Raw genomic sequence first — 17,699 nt, 5'->3', positions numbered from 1 at the left:
TGCATGGCTAAATGTAACGGGGCCTTTAGCTGTGGGCTTGATGTCACCTGACAATACAAAGGTGACATCAACCCCATAAATTTGAACCCCACTTGCCACCATTACAGGGCAAGTGGGAAGAGCCCAGCAAAGTGCCAGAGTTGATGTTCCTTTTCAGTGCAGCTGCGGGCTGCTATTTTTAGACTGGGAGGCAATATCCATGGCCCCTTACAAGCCTGAGAATACTAGCCCCCAGCTGTCTGCTTTAGCAAGGTTGGTTGTCAAAAATGGGGAAACCCCATGCCATTTTTAAAAATTATTTATTTAAATAATTTTAAAAAAGCAGCGTGGGGACCCCTCTGTTCTTGATAGCCAACCTTGCTGAAGTTGACAACTGAGGGATGCAGCCCCCAGATGTGAGTTTTGTCTGGATGGTTAGAAAAAATACAGGGGAACCCAAACCGTTTTTTTAAACTATTTACCGAGCAGGAGCGGCAAATGAATACTCCCATCCGCAGCTCCTGCTCTCACTGTAATTAGCGACTGCAGGTGTCTGATGATGGGATCAATGGTCCCATCCACTGACACCAGTGACCAGAGGTAAAGTTTATACCTCCGATCACATCCGAGCACTGATGCTGTCTTTTGACAGCATGGAAACCGCGGCTCTCTGACCGGCGTGGATGATTTCCCTGCCGATCAGAAACTGTTTGCCGTGCTGTCATGCACATTACAGAGCAGCAAACACTGTATGTTCGGGCCCCCCATTCAAGTTAATGGGGTTCAGGTTTGGGTCCAGGTACTGTTCTGGTACCCAAACCTGAACTTTTTGTAACTGTTCTGCCGGATCCGAACATCCAGGGGTCCGCCCATCTCTAACCATTACACCTTTTTACCTAGAATTTAGAAAAGAATTCCAATAATCCCTCATGGCCCTATCTTTTTAAAAAAATTTTACGTGCCTTTAAACTTTTGTATACTAACGCTGTGTCCTTCTTGATACTCCCTACCAAAGTCACCAGGATAGCACAGCTCAAGCTGTTTGCCTCAACTGAGTCACCCAGATGCCCTCTTATCACTATTATCACTATGTGGCTTCATGTGTGACCTGACCTGTTCCCATACCAATGTCAACCCTTACCCATCACCTACACAGTTATGTACACCTATTTAATGCTCAAGTAAGGAACCTTTGGTCACATTTTACAAAACCATCTGTGTATGGTGGTATAGATGCATCTTCTCTTGTGAAAGCCTCACATGAATTTATTAATTTGCTTGCGGTTGTTTGTTGGTAGCTCTAAGTGGTCACGTAATGCTGGTTTGAATATCCTTTAACTAAATCAGCAAACAATTTCTAAAGCATAACAATTCTGTTTAATGTTGTGTCCTGTGAAACATCTTTCTTCTTTGCAGCTATATGTAAATGACTTTTTAACAGCCTGTTAGTCTTCTTTGTATGCCACAAGGAAAAAGAGTCTACAGTGTTTTGTCACTAGTTAACGACAGGTATACTACAATTCTGCCTTTTACTACAGCTTTAGCTGTCACCTGAATGGGGAGGTGGTGGAGGCCCTCACCTTAATTTATATTTTTATTTAATTCAATCTCCTTTCTTCACCCTCTTAATAGTAAAACATGCTGTTTGGAGTTAAAATGGAGGTGAACCTCCAGATTAAATCTTGTTTAGGTGAAAAGTTTCATAGCTTTTTACGCCATAATACTGGGTGGGTAGTGTTTATTGGTGGGAAGCTCTTGTATATTAACATTAAATTAATAGTAAATTATGTAGTAAATTAATAATACATTTCTGTGACCTCAATTCTTGCAATTTCCTACAATTTTGCATTTTTTGTATGAATGAACCCCTATATACATTTACTTGGCTGAGCTGCATCTGTAACAGATATCATAAAGTGCTGTTATTGGGAGCAGTCCTGGGGGCCTACACGTTAAGAAATAATAATCCAACAGTTTTTATAAGATAAAATGAGGATTATTTACTAAGCAATTTTACACCATCATAGAAGAATTTCTGTTATTTAAATTATCCAGTTTCAACATATGTTCCTGTTGGATTAGATTTAAAGAAAATAGAGTATGTTGCATTTTGAGCATTAACTGTAATCCTTACTGCACACCATATGTAAAAGAAGCCAGGAAGAGGATGTGACAATGTATGTTAGCAGAAGCCATCATTTACTGTTTAGAAATCAGTGGTGATGCTGGCCTCTTTTCACTTTGCCATTTAAACACATTAACTGGCAACATTACCTTTTTTGAATTATTTGAAACCCTTATCGTTTTATGACTTGTAGACAAAATACTTTTTTTTAGGAAACAAATATTATGTATGTAAATGGAAAATAGTTGATTTGCTTAGACAATTATTTCTGGGCCTCAGCCGTTGTGGTTTGGATAAAATTGTTGCTTTTGGTTGCCAGTTTTGAAGGAAAAGGTTGCTGCTTGCTCAAATGTCTGATTGTTAGTTGTGCTTTATCCTCAAGTTTAGAATAATGACTGCATAGAATATATAACTTCCAGGTCAGAAGAACTTGCCAGTTTGGATTCAGGAACATGCATCAAATATCTTCTTTTCGGAAATCCTGGAAGGAGTTTCCTTAATTCATCACTGATCCTGCCTTGCGCCCTTTACTCCTTATTGACCTCGTACTTATTTTTACCTGTTAGCTTATGTAGTTAAGTAATTAACAGAATTACTTTGGCAATTTTAATGACCTAAGTCACCCCTGCTTTCTGTTATTTGTCTTTTTTTTTTCCATTTTCATATGAGAACTGTTTTACCCTTCTTATTTCTTGCCATATCTTATGCCTTAGGCTATGTGCACACGTGCGGAATTGCCACGAAAATTTCCGCAGCAATTCCGCAACTCCTTGCCGCGGGAAATTCGCATATGGAATTCCCGCAAAAAACTAGCGTTTTGCAAGTGTAATTAGCTTGCAGAATGCTAGCGTTTTCCAAGTGATCTGTAGCATTGCTTGGAAAACTGACTGACAGGTTGGTCACACTTATCAAACATATTGCTTGACAAGTATGACCAACTTTTTACTATTGATACTGCCTATGCAGCATCAGTAGTAAAAGATAGGATGTAAAAAATTAAAAAATATTGTTATTCTCACCTTTCCGACGGCCCCCGATCTGCTCTGCGGCGCTCCCGGCATCTTCCGGTCCCAGTAATGCTTTGCGCGAAGGACCTGCGATGATGTCACGCTCTCGAGAGCGCGACGTCATCGCGGTCATTCGCACAAAGCATTACTGGGACCAGAAATGCTGGGAGCGTGGTGAGAGGCGGGAAGGAGATCGGGGGCCGTCGGAAGGTGAGAATAACAATATTTTTGATTTTTATTCTAATTTTTACAGGCTTATGGTACCCAGGGCCTGGAGGAGAGTATCCCCTCCTCCAGACCTCTGGGTACCATCCGCACATGAAGCGCTCACTTCACGCATGGTGGGTATAGCCACATGCGTAAAGTGAGTGTTTCATTGCAATCATATGGGTGCGGAATCCCCGCAATTCCGCAAAAAGAAAGAGCATGCTGTGAATTTTTCCGCTATGCGATTCCGCAGCGGAAAAATCCGCAGCATTAGCACAGTATTGCGGAATCCCATAGGATTGCATGGGATGCAATCGCTAAGAACGCTAAGAAACGCTAAGAAACGCAACGTGTGATTGCAGCCTTAGGTCTGTTTGTCTATCTTAGTGTGTTACTGTACTGTTATTGAAAGTTAAAGAAAAGGTATGATCTTCACGTCCCCTCCATATGCATAATATTGCTTTTGACGGATCCTAATATTTCATTGTGATCCAATGCTGTCATACAGTCTTGAATCACGTTCTTGGAAAAATATGAAATCCAATCAGGTTTCCTTATTAATAAATTTAAACATATTTGTAAAAGTGTTTCCGTTATGATTTTTTATCTTTCATAGACTGTGTAAACATATCAAACTTAATTATACTCACTTTCCAAATGGACTGACTCCCTGGTCATTTTTAACAGGCTGCAGCGGTTAGGTTACGAATAGTAGTGGACATAACCACTGCAGTCAACCAGCAGTCCTGTTCAATAATTGTCAAAGTCATAATATCATCGCTGCAGCCTGTCAACAAAGACAAGGAGCGAGTATAGCTGAGTTTGTTACGTATATAAAGGCAAAAAGTATAGAAAATTTGTCCTAGAAAACCCATTTAAGTGCGTACTACTTCACTTTGTTTTCTGAAAAGTCTCATTAGATATCATTAGAGTAAATCTGCCACCATGTGTTTTCTACCCCATCTGGGAGCAGCGTGATGGATGGGCAGAAAGAAGCCATGATTCCACAGTTGTTTCACTTGCAGAGCTGCTTGCTGCAGTTTTTATAAAATCTTTGCTTTATCTGTTGCAGCTCTACCACTTGTGACATCGGCGGTTATGCCCGCCGATGCCCCTTCTGCTGCGGCGGCCGCTGCAGCGTCCCCTCACCTGCGCGCTCCCGCCCGGTCACGCGCCCGCCGTCAGTTCCTCCTTACGTCGGCTCCTGGTTCCCGCCCCCTGGTTCGCGCTCGCCGCCTTCCGCTCTCTCTCTCCTGCGATGGGCGGCGCTGAGGGGCGGACTTGGTCTCCCCTGCGATGGGCGGCGCTGAGGGGCGGGCTTGGGTGACGCACATCCGGGGGTTGCTGTACTTCAGGCGTCCTCGCAGTTAGGAGGACGCCTGATGACTGTGTAGTTTTCCTGCACCCTCTGGCCTCTACAGTTCTCCTGTAGCTTAACCGCTTTCCGCCTGACTCTCCCTGTCGCTCCCTGTCTCCTGCTCCCTTCCCTCCCAGCCTGCCTGGGCGCTGTCTTCCATCCCCGGTGCCGTCCTCCGTCTTCAGTCCGCCTAGGTCTTTCCACGTGCCTGTCTTCCGTATTGGTTCTGTCCTGCGCCTCTGGTCCCTGCTCGTTCTTCGTACCATTGCCTTCCCTGTCCTTCTGTCCGTGGAGCCGTCCCTCTTGGTTCCGGCTGTCGCGCCTCCGTCCTCTGTGGTCCTGCCCCAAACGGTCCCTGTATAGGGGTCGGTCTTCACCTGGTGTGCTCGACCCTGGGGCTCCGGATCCGCGATCCAGAGGGTCCACTCTCTAACTCAGGTTCCCTCTAGCATTACAGTATCATCAGGCCATGGACCCCGCCGGTGCCGCAGCTGCCACTCAAAAGGAACTACTCTTCCTTAGAGAAAATCAGACCCGTATCATGTCATTCATGAAGTCCATGGACACCCGGCTCTCCGCTCTTCAGACCGCAGACCCAGCACACGCACCTCTCTTAGTCAGTCTCCAGCAGGAGCTCGCACAACAGCGCGATGCACAGTCTCACATTTTGGGGTATATGGCGTCCGTGGATGATCGGCTGCTTTCTTTGCAGTCCTCTGCGGCCGCTTCCACCCTAGCCCGGGACACCGTCTCTTCTCCCCCCCCCGTCTCGGTAAACCGCCCAGGTACTGTGGGGACCCAAAATTGTGTAGGGGATTTTTAAATCAGTGCAGGTTACACTTTGATCTTTCGCCCCAACAGTATCCTACGGACCGTGCTAAAGTGGCCTTTATAATCTCCCACCTAGAGGGGGAGGCGTTGGCTTGGGTGAATCCATTATGGGAGAGGGATGACCCGGTGGTGACCAACATCCAGTGTTTTTTGGAGACATTCCTTAAGGTTTTTGATGAACCTGGACGCCTTGCTTCCTCCACAGAGGCCCTTTTTAACCTCAGCCAGGGGTCCCTTACGGTAGGGCAATACGCCATCCGTTTTCGGACCTTGTCCTCGGAGCTGGGGTGGAATAATGAAGCCCTGGTTGGTGCGTTTTGGAGAGGACTTTCTGGTAAAATCAAAGACGAGTTGGCCGGGCGTGACCTCCCCACCACCCTGGAGGATCTCATCTCCCTGGCTACTCGTATTGACCTGCGTTTTCAGGAGCGCGCCCGAGAGTCAGCTAGGGAGAGGAGGCCCTTTAGGTTATACCAAGCTCCTATTCCGCGCACCGTTGCCCTCCCTAGTAACACAGCCCCTGAGCCCATGCAAGTTGATCGCATCAAGCTGTCTGAACAACGGCGTAGGGAGAGAATGACCAAGGGACTCTGTCTCTATTGTGGAGGGGCCAATCACTTCATACGCACTTGTCCTGAGAGACCGGGAAACGCATCCGCCTAGGCCAGGTAGGAGAGGGCCCCCTAGGTGATTCGACCCCCTCTCTTCCACTTACTGTTTCAGCTCTACTTATTTCAGGTCGGGGGCGTAGCTCTGTGGAGGCGTATGTGGACTCGGGCGCGGCAGGCAACTTCATCCACCAGGAGGAGGTTGACAGACTCCAGATTCCCGTGGTCGTCCTAAGTAATCCTCGAGCAATCACCTCCGTTGACGGCAAACCTCTTCCTGGGCTCATCACCACGGTAACCACTGAAGTAAACCTGCAAGTTGGCGCACTTCACTCTGAAAAGATTGCCTTTTATGTCCTGCCTCAGTTATCCCACGCCATTCTTTTGGGGCTACCTTGGCTTAGGCGGCATGAGCCTGTTATCGACTGGCGCTCCGGAGAGATCCTGCGCTGGGGGCACGCCTGCCATGTAAGCTGTTTACGTACCCTGGTCCGTCCCCATCCTCAGCGCAAGCCTACAGACCTCCCTGGTCTTCCTGTGCCATATCACGCCTATGCTGATGTTTTCTGCAAGAAAGAGGCGGATTCCCTGCCTCCGCACCGGCCCTATGACTGCCCCATCGACCTGATTCCTGGAGCGGTTCCTCCCAGAGGTAGAACATACCCTCTCTCTCCAGCCGAGACCGCTGCCATGACGGAATATATCCACGAAAATCTGTCCAAGGGGTTTATCCGAAAGTCCTCCTCTCCTGCAGGCGCGGGTTTTTTCTTCGTCCGGAAGAAAGATGGATCACTGCGGCCTTGCATTGATTACCGGGGCCTGAACAAAATCACCATCAAGAATCGTTACCCTCTTCCGTTGATTCCGGAGCTTTTTGACCGGCTGAGAGGAGCCCGGATCTTCACGAAGTTAGACCTGCGGGGTGCCTACAATTTGGTCCGAATCCGTGCTGGGGACGAGTGGAAGACGGCCTTCAATACCCGTGACGGGCATTATGAATACCTAGTCATGCCTTTCGGCCTTTGCAATGCCCCCGCTGTGTTCCAAGAATTTATTAATGAGGTATTCCGGGATCTACTCTATTCTTGTGTTGTCATCTACCTGGACGACATCCTCGTTTTCTCCCCCGATCTGCCCTCTCATCGCAAGAGTGTACGCTTGGTCTTGCACCGTCTTCGAGAGAACCAACTCTACGCCAAGATCGAGAAATGCCTTTTTGAGCAGTCGTCACTACCCTTCTTGGGATATGTCGTCACCGACTCCGGTCTAAGCATGGATCCCGAAAAACTCGGTGCGGTACTCAAGTGGCCTCGTCCAGTGGGGATTAAGGCCATCCAGCGGTTTCTTGGGTTCGCAAACTATTACCGTCAGTTTGTGCCTCACTTTTCTACGGTTACCAAACCCATCACGGATCTGACCCGTAAAGGAACGAAGCCCAACAGCTGGTCCCCTGAAGCGGAAAACGCTTTCCAAACTCTGAAACGTTCTTTTGCCTCAGCACCCATTTTGCATCGGCCTGTGACCAGCAGACCCTTTGTCCTGGAAGTGGATGCCTCCTCCACTGGAGCTGGGGCGGTCCTGTCCCAGCAGGCTTCGTCCGGACGGCTGGTTCCATGCGGCTTCTTCTCTAAAGTCTTTTCACCGGCGGAGTGCAACTACTCCATTGGAGACCGTGAATTACTGGCCATTAAGATGGCCTTGACTGAATGGCGGTATTTACTCGAAGGAGCTGTACATCCCTTCACCATCCTCACAGACCACAAAAACCTGGCCTATCTGCAATCCGCCCAAAGGCTCAATGCCCGGCAAGCCAGGTGGGCCCTGTTTTTTTCCCGCTTTGACTTCCAACTTCACTTCCGACCGGGTAATAGGAACATCAAGGCCGATGCCCTTTCCAGGTCGTTGCAGTCTTCAGAGAGGGAGGAAGTCCCATCCTGTATCATCGAGCCTTCTAGGATGATCACCGTGGCTCCTGTGAATTTTGCTACCCCTCCGCCCGGTAAGACCTTCGTCCCTCCAGGCAAACGTATAGAGGTGTTGTGCTGGGGACATTCCTCCAAAATTGCTGGACACGTTGGGACCAAGAAGACTCTCTTACTGCTTTCCCGGTATTATTGGTGGCCCACGCTTCGCCAGGATGTGATGGACTACGTGGCCTCTTGCACAATCTGTGCCCAGAATAAGGTGGCTAGGACTTTGCCCGCCGGTCTTCTTCACCCTTTGCCAGTTCCTGAGGCCCCCTGGCAACAGATCGCCATGGACTTTGTGACTGACTTGCCCCGCTCGGCCGGATGTACCACCATCTTAGTCGTGGCAGATCGCTTTTCCAAGATGGCCCATTTCATTCCCTTATCGGGACTACCGTCCGCCCCGAAGTTAGCTGAGATCTTCATCCACCAGGTCTTCAGGCTGCATGGTCTTCCTCAGCGGATTCTGTCGGATCGGGGGGTCCAGTTCACCTCCCGCTTCTGGAGGGCACTCTGCCGGCTTATGGGTACATCTCTCGACTTTTCCTCCGCATATCATCCTCAGACCAACGGGCAAGTGGAGCGAATTAATCAGGGGTTAACCACCTTCCTACGTCACTTCACCAACGCTCATCAAGACGACTGGGTTGCGCTCTTACCTTGGGCTGAATTCTCGCACAATAATCATCCCAGTGAATCTACCACCAGGTCACCTTTTTTTGTGGTAACCGGTCAAAACCCAGGTATTCCGTTGCCTTTTTCCACCTCTACTGAGGTACCCGCAGCCGATTCTCTTGCTAAAGAATTCTCGCAGATTTGGAGAGAGACCAGGGATGCGCTCAAAAGTGCCAACGACCGAATCAAGAAGCATGCAGACAAAAGACGGAAGGACGTACCCCCGTACCATCCAGGTGACAAGGTCTGGCTTTCAACTCGACATATCCGTCTGAGAGTTCCCTCTTACAAGCTGAGTCCTCGGTACATTGGACCGTTTGAAGTGATTGGACGTATTAATGCCGTGGCTTACAAACTGAGGTTGCCTGCTTCGCTCCGGGTGCCCAACGCTTTCCATGTCTCGCTCCTGAAACCCGTAGTCCTGAATCGGTTCCAACCAGTTTCCATCGTCCCTCCTTCTCCTGCCATCTCGGATAACGTCTTCGAGGTCAAGGACATCTTGGCTATGAAAAAAGCCCGGGGTAAGACCCTTTTTCTTATCGATTGGGTGGGTTTTGGCCCCGAGGAGAGGTCCTGGGAGCCTCGGGAGAATATCAACGCCCCTCGCATTCTAAAAAAGTTTTTGGCCAATCTCGGTAAGGGACGCCGTAAGGGGAGGGGTACTGTGACATCGGCGGTTATGCCCGCCGATGCCCCTTCTGCTGCGGTGGCCGCTGCAGCGTCCCCTCACCTGCGCGCTCCCGCCCGGTCACGCGCCCGCCGTCAATTCCTCCTTACGTCGGCTCCTGGTTCCCGCCCCCTGGTTCGCGCTCGCCGCCTTCCGCTCTCTCTCTCCTGCGATGGGCGGCGCTGAGGGGCGGACTTGGTCTCCCCTGCGATGGGCGGCGCTGAGGGGCGGGCTTGGGTGACGCACATCCGGGGGTTGCTGTACTTCAGGCGTCCTCGCAGTTAGGAGGACGCCTGATGATTGTGTAGTTTTCCTGCACCCTCTGGCCTCTACAGTTCTCCTGTAGCTTAACCGCTTTCCGCCTGACTCTCCCTGTCGCTCCCTGTCTCCTGCTCCCTTCCCTCCCAGCCTGCCTGGGCGCTGTCTTCCATCCCCGGTGCCGTCCTCCGTCTTCAGTCCGCCTAGGTCTTTCCACGTGCCTGTCTTCCGTATTGGTTCTGTCCTGCGCCTCTGGTCCCTGCTCGTTCTTCGTACCATTGCCTTCCCTGTCCTTCTGTCCGTGGAGCCGTCCCTCTTGGTTCCGGCTGTCGCGCCTCCGTCCTCTGTGGTCCTGCCCCAAACGGTCCCTGTATAGGGGTCGGTCTTCACCTGGTGTGCTCGACCCTGGGGCTCCGGATCCGCGATCCAGAGGGTCCACTCTCTAACTCAGGTTCCCTCTAGCATTACACCACTTCTATTAAGGGCAGATGCACACGATGATATTTTTGGTCTAAGGCTAGTTTCACACTTGCTTTTTTTTGCAGCGCGTTTTTCCCGCAAAAAAACGCATTGAAAAAACGCATACATAAGCATACAACTGCTGCGTTTTTTTCAAGCATTTTTATGAGCATGCATGAAAAAAACGCAGCGTTTTTATGCGTTTGTATGCGTTTTTAGCGCGTTTTTACCGCGTTTGCGTTTTTTTCCAACATTTTTAGGTGGCCCCTCACACTACCCAAACCATGACTTTACTAACCCTAACCCTGACCCTAACCCTAACCCTGACCCTAACCCTAACCCTGACCCTAACCCTTAACCAAATCATACTTAACCCTAACCCAAACCCTAAACCCTAACTAACCCTAACCCTAACCCTAACCCTGACCCTAACCCTAACCCTAACCCTGACCCTAACCCTAACCCTGACCCTAACCCTAACCCTAACCCTGACCCTAACCCTTAACAAAACCATACTTAACCCTAACCCTGACCCTGACCCTAACCCTAACCCTGACCCTAACCCTAACCCTAACCCTAACCCTGACCCTAATCCTTAACAAAACCATACTTAACCCTAACCCTGACCCTAACCCTATCCCTGACCCTAACCCTGACCCTAACCCTAACCCTGACCCTAACCCTTAACAAAACCATACTTAACCCTAATCCTGACCCTAACCCTGACCCTAACCCTTAACCAAACCATACTAAACCCTAACCCTGACCCAAAACCCAACCCTAACCCTGACCCTGACCCTAACCCTAACCCTAAACCCCCTTAACTAACCCTAACTCTAACTCAAACCCCTAAATTCCATGGTTAAAAAAAAAAACGCATATGCAAAAAAACGCTTACATGAGCATGCCAGTGCGCACATATGCGCATCCATAGGCTATAATGGCCCTTTTTAGCGCAAAACGTGCGCATATGTGCGCATGCGCTTTTTTGCAGGGCCAAAAAATGCAACATGATGCGTCTGGAAAATCCAATCGCACACCCCAAAAAAACGCAGCGCATGAAAATCGCATACATGCGCTTACAAGCGCGCAAGTATGCGCACCCATGTTAAAGATAGGGGAAAAAACGCATGCGCAGGTTAGCGTTTTTTTCCAGCGCTAAAAAACGCAAATGTGAAACCAGCCTAAGTGCGATCTTACAAAACATCGGATCTCACTCGGATCAATGTTAGTCTTTGGGGCTATGCACGTGTCAGATTTTTTCCTCAGACTGTGCCGAGGAAGAATATTAGGATTGCACTCGGCCATGCAAAGTCAATAAGTCTGTGAGAACCATCAGACTACAGTTAGATGTCATCTCTGTGTAGTCTGATTTCCATGGCCTCATAGAATTCAGAATGAGAAATATTTTTCTCCATCATCTCCTTACACTATGTTCACATTCTGTTTAATTTGATCAGAGTGTGATTTGCAGAGTCGACCTGATTTTCTCAGATGAGAAAATACGCTGTAATTTGCACATAGCTTCATGCTGAGCTCTGTACACCCCCACCCACACCACTGATTGGTAACTTTCTGTGTACACTGTGCATAGACAGAAAGCTGCCAATCAGTGTTGGGGACAGGATTAAAAAGATCTTGTGAATTTTGGTGACTGTATGGCAGCAGGTTTACTAGTCCTTTAGTGATAATCTCCAGCTGATAAGTGATTTTTATCGTAACTGTAGCAGTCAGCCCAGTAAGTGTTGGAATCAGGGTCTCTCTCCATTATGCTTCTCTCAGATTAGGTAGCAAAAACCTGTTGACAGATTCTGTTTAACAATTTATATTTAATGGATGGAGTTTAAGGCATCTTATTATATAGTGAGTAGTAGTTCAACTCAATCAGCGGTACGCAGAGGTAGAAAACAGGAAAACTGTCTCTTTTAATCTTCTGTTGATTTATTACATAGATGGCATAAACCAACATGAAGGGAAAAGAAAACACAGTCCTTCAGGAAAAACAGGGAAACAAAAAAAAAATGCTGTAACACAGTCCATGCTTTGGCGGTGACCTGCCTGCTCTGGAGCAACACAGGTTCAGTCTTTCCTCCTCAGGACACAAACCACTGGAGATCCTCTCTCCAGTCCTGCTGAACCATACTTTCTCTGGAGCTATATAAAACCCAGATCACGCTCTGGCATGGAGATAAGGTGGACAACCTCCCACCCAAACCCAGCCCATTATGTAAATTAGATGTTAACCCTTCACAGCACTTAGTGTTCTGAAGGAAAATCTCTAGGTTTCACATCACTGATGCCATTAAGCGCGGTGAAACATATCTCCCCTCCAGATCTATACCAGTGACTTTGTCACAAGTGCCAGGTGGTAATTACATGTTCCACTTGTCCTATCAGCTTGCAAGGCAGATAATAGTTGTGCTCTTGTAAGAAACATATGGAAAATGAAATAATCACCAACTCTTCTCTAGGAGAAAAGCCTTGTTCTCAGTATCTGAAATACAAGCGTGCGCACACTCACATATTTATTACTATATTTTTTGTTGTCTTTTTACTATATTATTGTTTCATACTATTTGCTCTCTTGCTGTGTCTTATGACTTTTTCTTGAACTGTGGTATAAATGCTCCTAGCATTTTTGTGCACCTGGCAAGAAGACATGCAGAATCTGCTGCACTTGTAAAACCCTTTTTTTTTTTTTTACTGCAAACAGAAAAACTCCTTTTTACCTGAAATAAACTTCTGCGGGCTAGCGAATTTCCTGTGATTTCCTTTAGTACATTATAATAACAGTGTAACCATCGCAATTACCTGCAATCATCCCCTGGTTATAGGAGTAATTGCAGAATTGTTGTAATTTGAAAAGAATTTCTATCCGCTGTCGTCCTCTGTCATGTGCAGCGCTCACTATTTACTTTGCTTCTGTGTCTTGTAGGACAAATGAATGCTTTAGAAGCGCTGCAGACAAGCACTGTGAAAACCATTAAACTTTCACCTGGGCCTAAATCATTAACAAATAAGTGTAATGTCAACATGCCATAATTATTACAATGGTTAAAGTTTTACTTGGAAATTTAGACACTTTATGTGTGTTTTCTTAAGAGTTACACATACTTATTTGCACGTAATGTGGACTAACACACGGGTATTTAAACAGTAATTACGCTTCTACAACATATTTCATTTAGAGCTGTCTTCCTCAAACTCTGTGCCTTCAAATTGTGTTTGGTCCTTTACGTTTACTTTGTTTTTATATAGTTTTTATGTGCATTTTAGAATTATCACTTTTTACCGGAAATCTACATTCTTATTTTTTTTTTTATAAAGGAGCATAGAAGCTTTTTTTTTTCTTTTTTGAAGGTCCAAATTCATTAAGGGAACTTTCCTGCCTTCTTCCTTTGGCTGTTTTCTTTCCATTTCGAGTACCATTATGGTATTTCAGGCAGCTTCCTGTGAGAAATCCATTTCTATGCTGTTATTCTTCCTTGTAAAAAGGTGGTTGCGCTGGGGGTGTAGCTGTTTTGAAATTTTAAGAACCCTCTTGAAGCCAGGATTGTGTGGATCAGGCCTGGGATTTCTGTAATATGTACTGAAGAATGTACCAGTTATTTAGGAACTTAATTCCCAATATGGTTCCTCTTTGATTAAGGACAAAAGGCAACATCTCATGGCATTATTGCAAACCCGAAAACTAGTTAATGATCTAAACTCTTTAACTCACTGTTTCTTGACTATTTAAAGTACTTTGATTTTATTACAGGCTGGGTCATTCAGGGCTTTCTCTTTCACATTTTTCCCCGTTTCTTTCTTCTCCGTGCTTTTCTTTCCCTCCATCCTGTGTAATTTGTAGCTCATTTCCTCTTCTGTCTGGGGGCTGAAAGGTTGTGAGTGGCTAACAATAGCTAGAGCAAGAGTTCTTGAGATGAGCAGCATCCATGTTTAGTGCTCAAAAGGTTAAATGGTGTTAGACTGTTTGGAAAACAGATTTTATTCATGGCATTTAAATCATGAAATAATCCTCACTAATCAAAACCATCAATCTCGGCTTGTTTGTAATGCTGTTTTCTTTTTAATGAAAGGTTAGCTTCGATACAGCTCTTCTGTGTCTTGCATTCTGTCCTTGCCATTTCTATAGAAGCACTTACCAGTATTGTTTTATTGCTTGCCTACTTTGGTTGCACTCCTAAATACTCTGTGTTATTGAAGTTGATCCCAAATGCACTAACCTTTTAGTTGATACTTTTATTATTATTATTATCAATTATTTCTTCCACTAATCTGCATATAGGGTATCCATTTGAGCATGCAGCATAAAAATCCTTCTTTTGGGATTATAGCTAGATCTTCACTTGTAGTCTTATTTATTAAATTAGGCAATCATTTCCTATACAGAACTAAAAACAGTGGGGGCAATGATTTGCATATAACTATATTGAATCTTTCAACTGACCTACCAGTATAAACAAAATTGGATCAATAACTGAAGATGCCCGAATATTACCAATAGTAAACACAAATTTTTGGCACCGACTCTTGTTTTGTGGTTATCTGTTATTTTGCTTTCTGAAGAGCAGTTTGGTGAGATTTGTGAAGGTTTGCATTGTGCCTCGCTCCATGTAGAAGATGCGGTAAATAGTTGTTCTGTCCTTGACAACTTTATTAAAGGTCCATCAACGCGTTTCAGGGTCGCACTGACCCCCTTCTTCAGAAAGTAGATATATAAATCCAAAAAGGTGCCAAATGGTGTCAGTGATGCTCGTTAAATAGTCGATATTGACTTTTAGGTTGGGTAATTTCAATTGGTGGACCTAGATTTCTAGTCCTCTTCTCTGAAGAGGCTGTTTATATATATCAGAGATGGGCATGTTAGTTCATTGAAAACCGGTCACACAAGCTGATAGTATTCAGGACACTAGGCTCAGGCCTGATTCCTTTATTGCATTGCAGACTGATATTGCTTCAGAAATCATGTTAAGCATATCTTAAGAATAAAAAGAACCTTTTCTTCCATTGTTGTTACATAACAATGAAAATAAAAGATAAAATAGCACATGCATATTAAAATTGCATAGACCCAATAAAGTTTAGCTACAGCCCCTAGTGTTAGTACATTGTCCATAGCATGTTGTTTTGTCCCATCTTTCACTTGTTTGCGACATAATGCATCATGGAGGAAAAATAAAAAATAAATATATCATTTTATGTTCACTAGCATATCAAATCTACTTTGAGTTTTTGTAAAATACGGTAACATCTACAATGATGCAAATAATAACGATAATATTTGTAATCTCACCAGTAGTAGTACTCAAGTCAAAAAGATGTGTGCGCACAGTAGAGGTATGTGGATCAAGATGTTTGAGAGAGATTATGTTGGAAGGAAAAATGGCAAAAATGCACAACATTTATTTTGCTCCATGTTATTCTTGGTGCAAAACTGGTGGATATATGAGAGATGGATGAACTAGTTCCCTATAGAGCTTAGGAAAATGTATTGAATAAGGTACAATATGGGAGAGGAAATCAATTCAGAACCAAGCCAAGCTGTGGCTTACTAGGTTAGTTAGTATGGCATCCAAAGTCTTCTGATTTGGTACCGTCAACGCTATTCAGTCCCTCACTCACGAAACTGACAAAGATTGTATTGTATTTCATAATTACCTATTGACTGTCAGCTAACATCTAGCTGCAGATTTTTTGCTGGAAAAATAGACAACATGAGAAAAAATATGCACAAATTCTGTGTTCAAACACCCACCCCCCAACGAAAACTAACGAAAACTAACAAAAACACTATGTGTGAAAAGAACCCATATCCGTATTTTGAGAGACAATCATTTGTTTTTACCAAGCACTCAGGTAATAATTCCCACGCACAAGAAGTGTGGTATTGTTTTGGATGTTTTACAATTTTTTGAAGTTTTTGATTACAAAACATAATTCAGAGCGTTTGTTATATTGCAGGAAAAAATTACTTTATTCCATAATTTGCTAAAATGGAAATATAAATATACGGTATTTGTGTGTATGCAAGTCAAGAGATTAATGAATACGCTTGGGAAAAATAAAATTGTGATTTGGTCTGAAACCTCTTTCTTGGGCTAAAGTCCTCACTGTGTGAATTTTTGGAGTGCTGCCTCCTTCATTTTTTGGGATTATTCATTGTGGATTAATGGACCAGATCCCAAGGATTCTACCCGCACCTGCAGATTATCACTGCCTGTTTTAGACTCTGGAACTGTGAAATGTTTTGAAGATATATAGTTTAAGTTGTTGTCCGAAGCATGTAATGCTCTTCATAAAAGTCTGTTTTTAATCCCTAACCACTTTATAAATTTGCTTTATTTGAAAATTCCTTACTGTAATCCATACACAGATAATCCCTATATCTGTTTTTTATTTTACCTTCCTTCCTGTGCCATTTCCTTTGATGGGACATCACAGGAGGGTGGCCCAGCAGTCACTTCTCTACAGCTTCTGTCACCCCTCCTGAACAAGACGTTACCAGTCACTTACTACAGCTTCTTTCACCACCGTCCTCTGCAGACGTCCGGATTCATTTGTGGTGATGGAAGCAGAGACAAGAGATGGCAGTGCCGCAGCTTCTATCACTGCCAACACACTTCTTCTGTCATCGCTGCTCTCCTACTTCTGTCCCTGCCTCCTCTTTACTGAAACGAGACTCCCTGCAAATGAAACGTCACAGAAAAAAAAATAGGGATTAGCTGTATATGTATTACAGTAGAGAATTTTCAAATAAACAATTACAAAAGTGGTTACGGATATAAAATGGATATTTATGTGGGGCATTATATGTGTTGGACAAGTTCTATAACTGTTTCTTGCAGCATCTTTCATCATGTTGTTTTGTTCTTATTGACAGGCAAACTTAACAGTCAAGAAAACTACAATAATTTCACCAACAACAACCCAGGAAACCCACGACTGTCACCACTTCCCAGTCTGACCGTGGTGCTACCACTTGTACAAATAAAGCAGCCAATGACATTGGGAACTATTACAAAACGCACAGGGTGAGCATTGCTATCTCATTTATCTCTTCCTATAAATTATAATGCTGAATAGTTAATAAAAAAGACTTTTGTATTTCTAAGGTTTTATTTTAATACCAGTAGCAATTTGCATTGAGTGTATTACGTTTCATTCATATAAGAACTAATGTATCCATTGAGTAAATCTGCTATTAAGTGTTTGCAGCTAAATTCAAAATTTGGATTGTGTTTTATTCTGTAATGGGTAGTTTACAACTTGAGGACATTTGATTGGCATTTAATATAAGAATTGCTATTCACTATGGTAAAACTATTTAAACTAAAAGCAAATTCCATATATTATTCCAAGGCCACTGTCAGGGGAACCACCAGGAGACCCTGCAGATATCTCCTCACCGTTGCCCTATGTTCACAAACCAGCACTCCACCGCCTCCAATCGTCAAGACAGTTACGCAGTTGACTGACAATTGATGGACGAGGCTGCAGCTGCTTTCACTACTAAGCCAGATATTAGGGAGCTCACAGTGAACGTACAGTATATACAC

The 17,699-nt window shown here is 45.0% G+C and overlaps 1 protein-coding gene across 7 annotated transcripts in view; it reads left to right on the top strand.

Moving 5' to 3' along the window:
- BCAS3 (BCAS3 microtubule associated cell migration factor) overlaps positions 1–17,699 on the top strand; it is a 1,710,065-nt gene that overhangs the window by 678,833 nt on the left and 1,013,533 nt on the right. For all 7 annotated transcript variants that reach the window (XM_073573260.1, XM_073573307.1, XM_073573290.1 and 4 more), the window contains one exon: positions 17,024–17,174. In XM_073573260.1, coding sequence (XP_073429361.1) covers positions 17,024–17,174 — 151 coding nt within the window. The remainder of the gene's footprint in view (positions 1–17,023; positions 17,175–17,699) is intronic.

Source organism: Dendrobates tinctorius, unplaced genomic scaffold, assembly GCF_039654945.1.
Source record: "Dendrobates tinctorius isolate UK_male_01 unplaced genomic scaffold, ASM3965494v1 ptg000007l, whole genome shotgun sequence".
Classification (NCBI taxonomy): domain Eukaryota; kingdom Metazoa; phylum Chordata; class Amphibia; order Anura; family Dendrobatidae; genus Dendrobates; species Dendrobates tinctorius.
The sequence above is the reverse complement of the archived record's forward strand: the minus strand, read 5'-3'. Positions and strand labels throughout refer to the sequence as shown.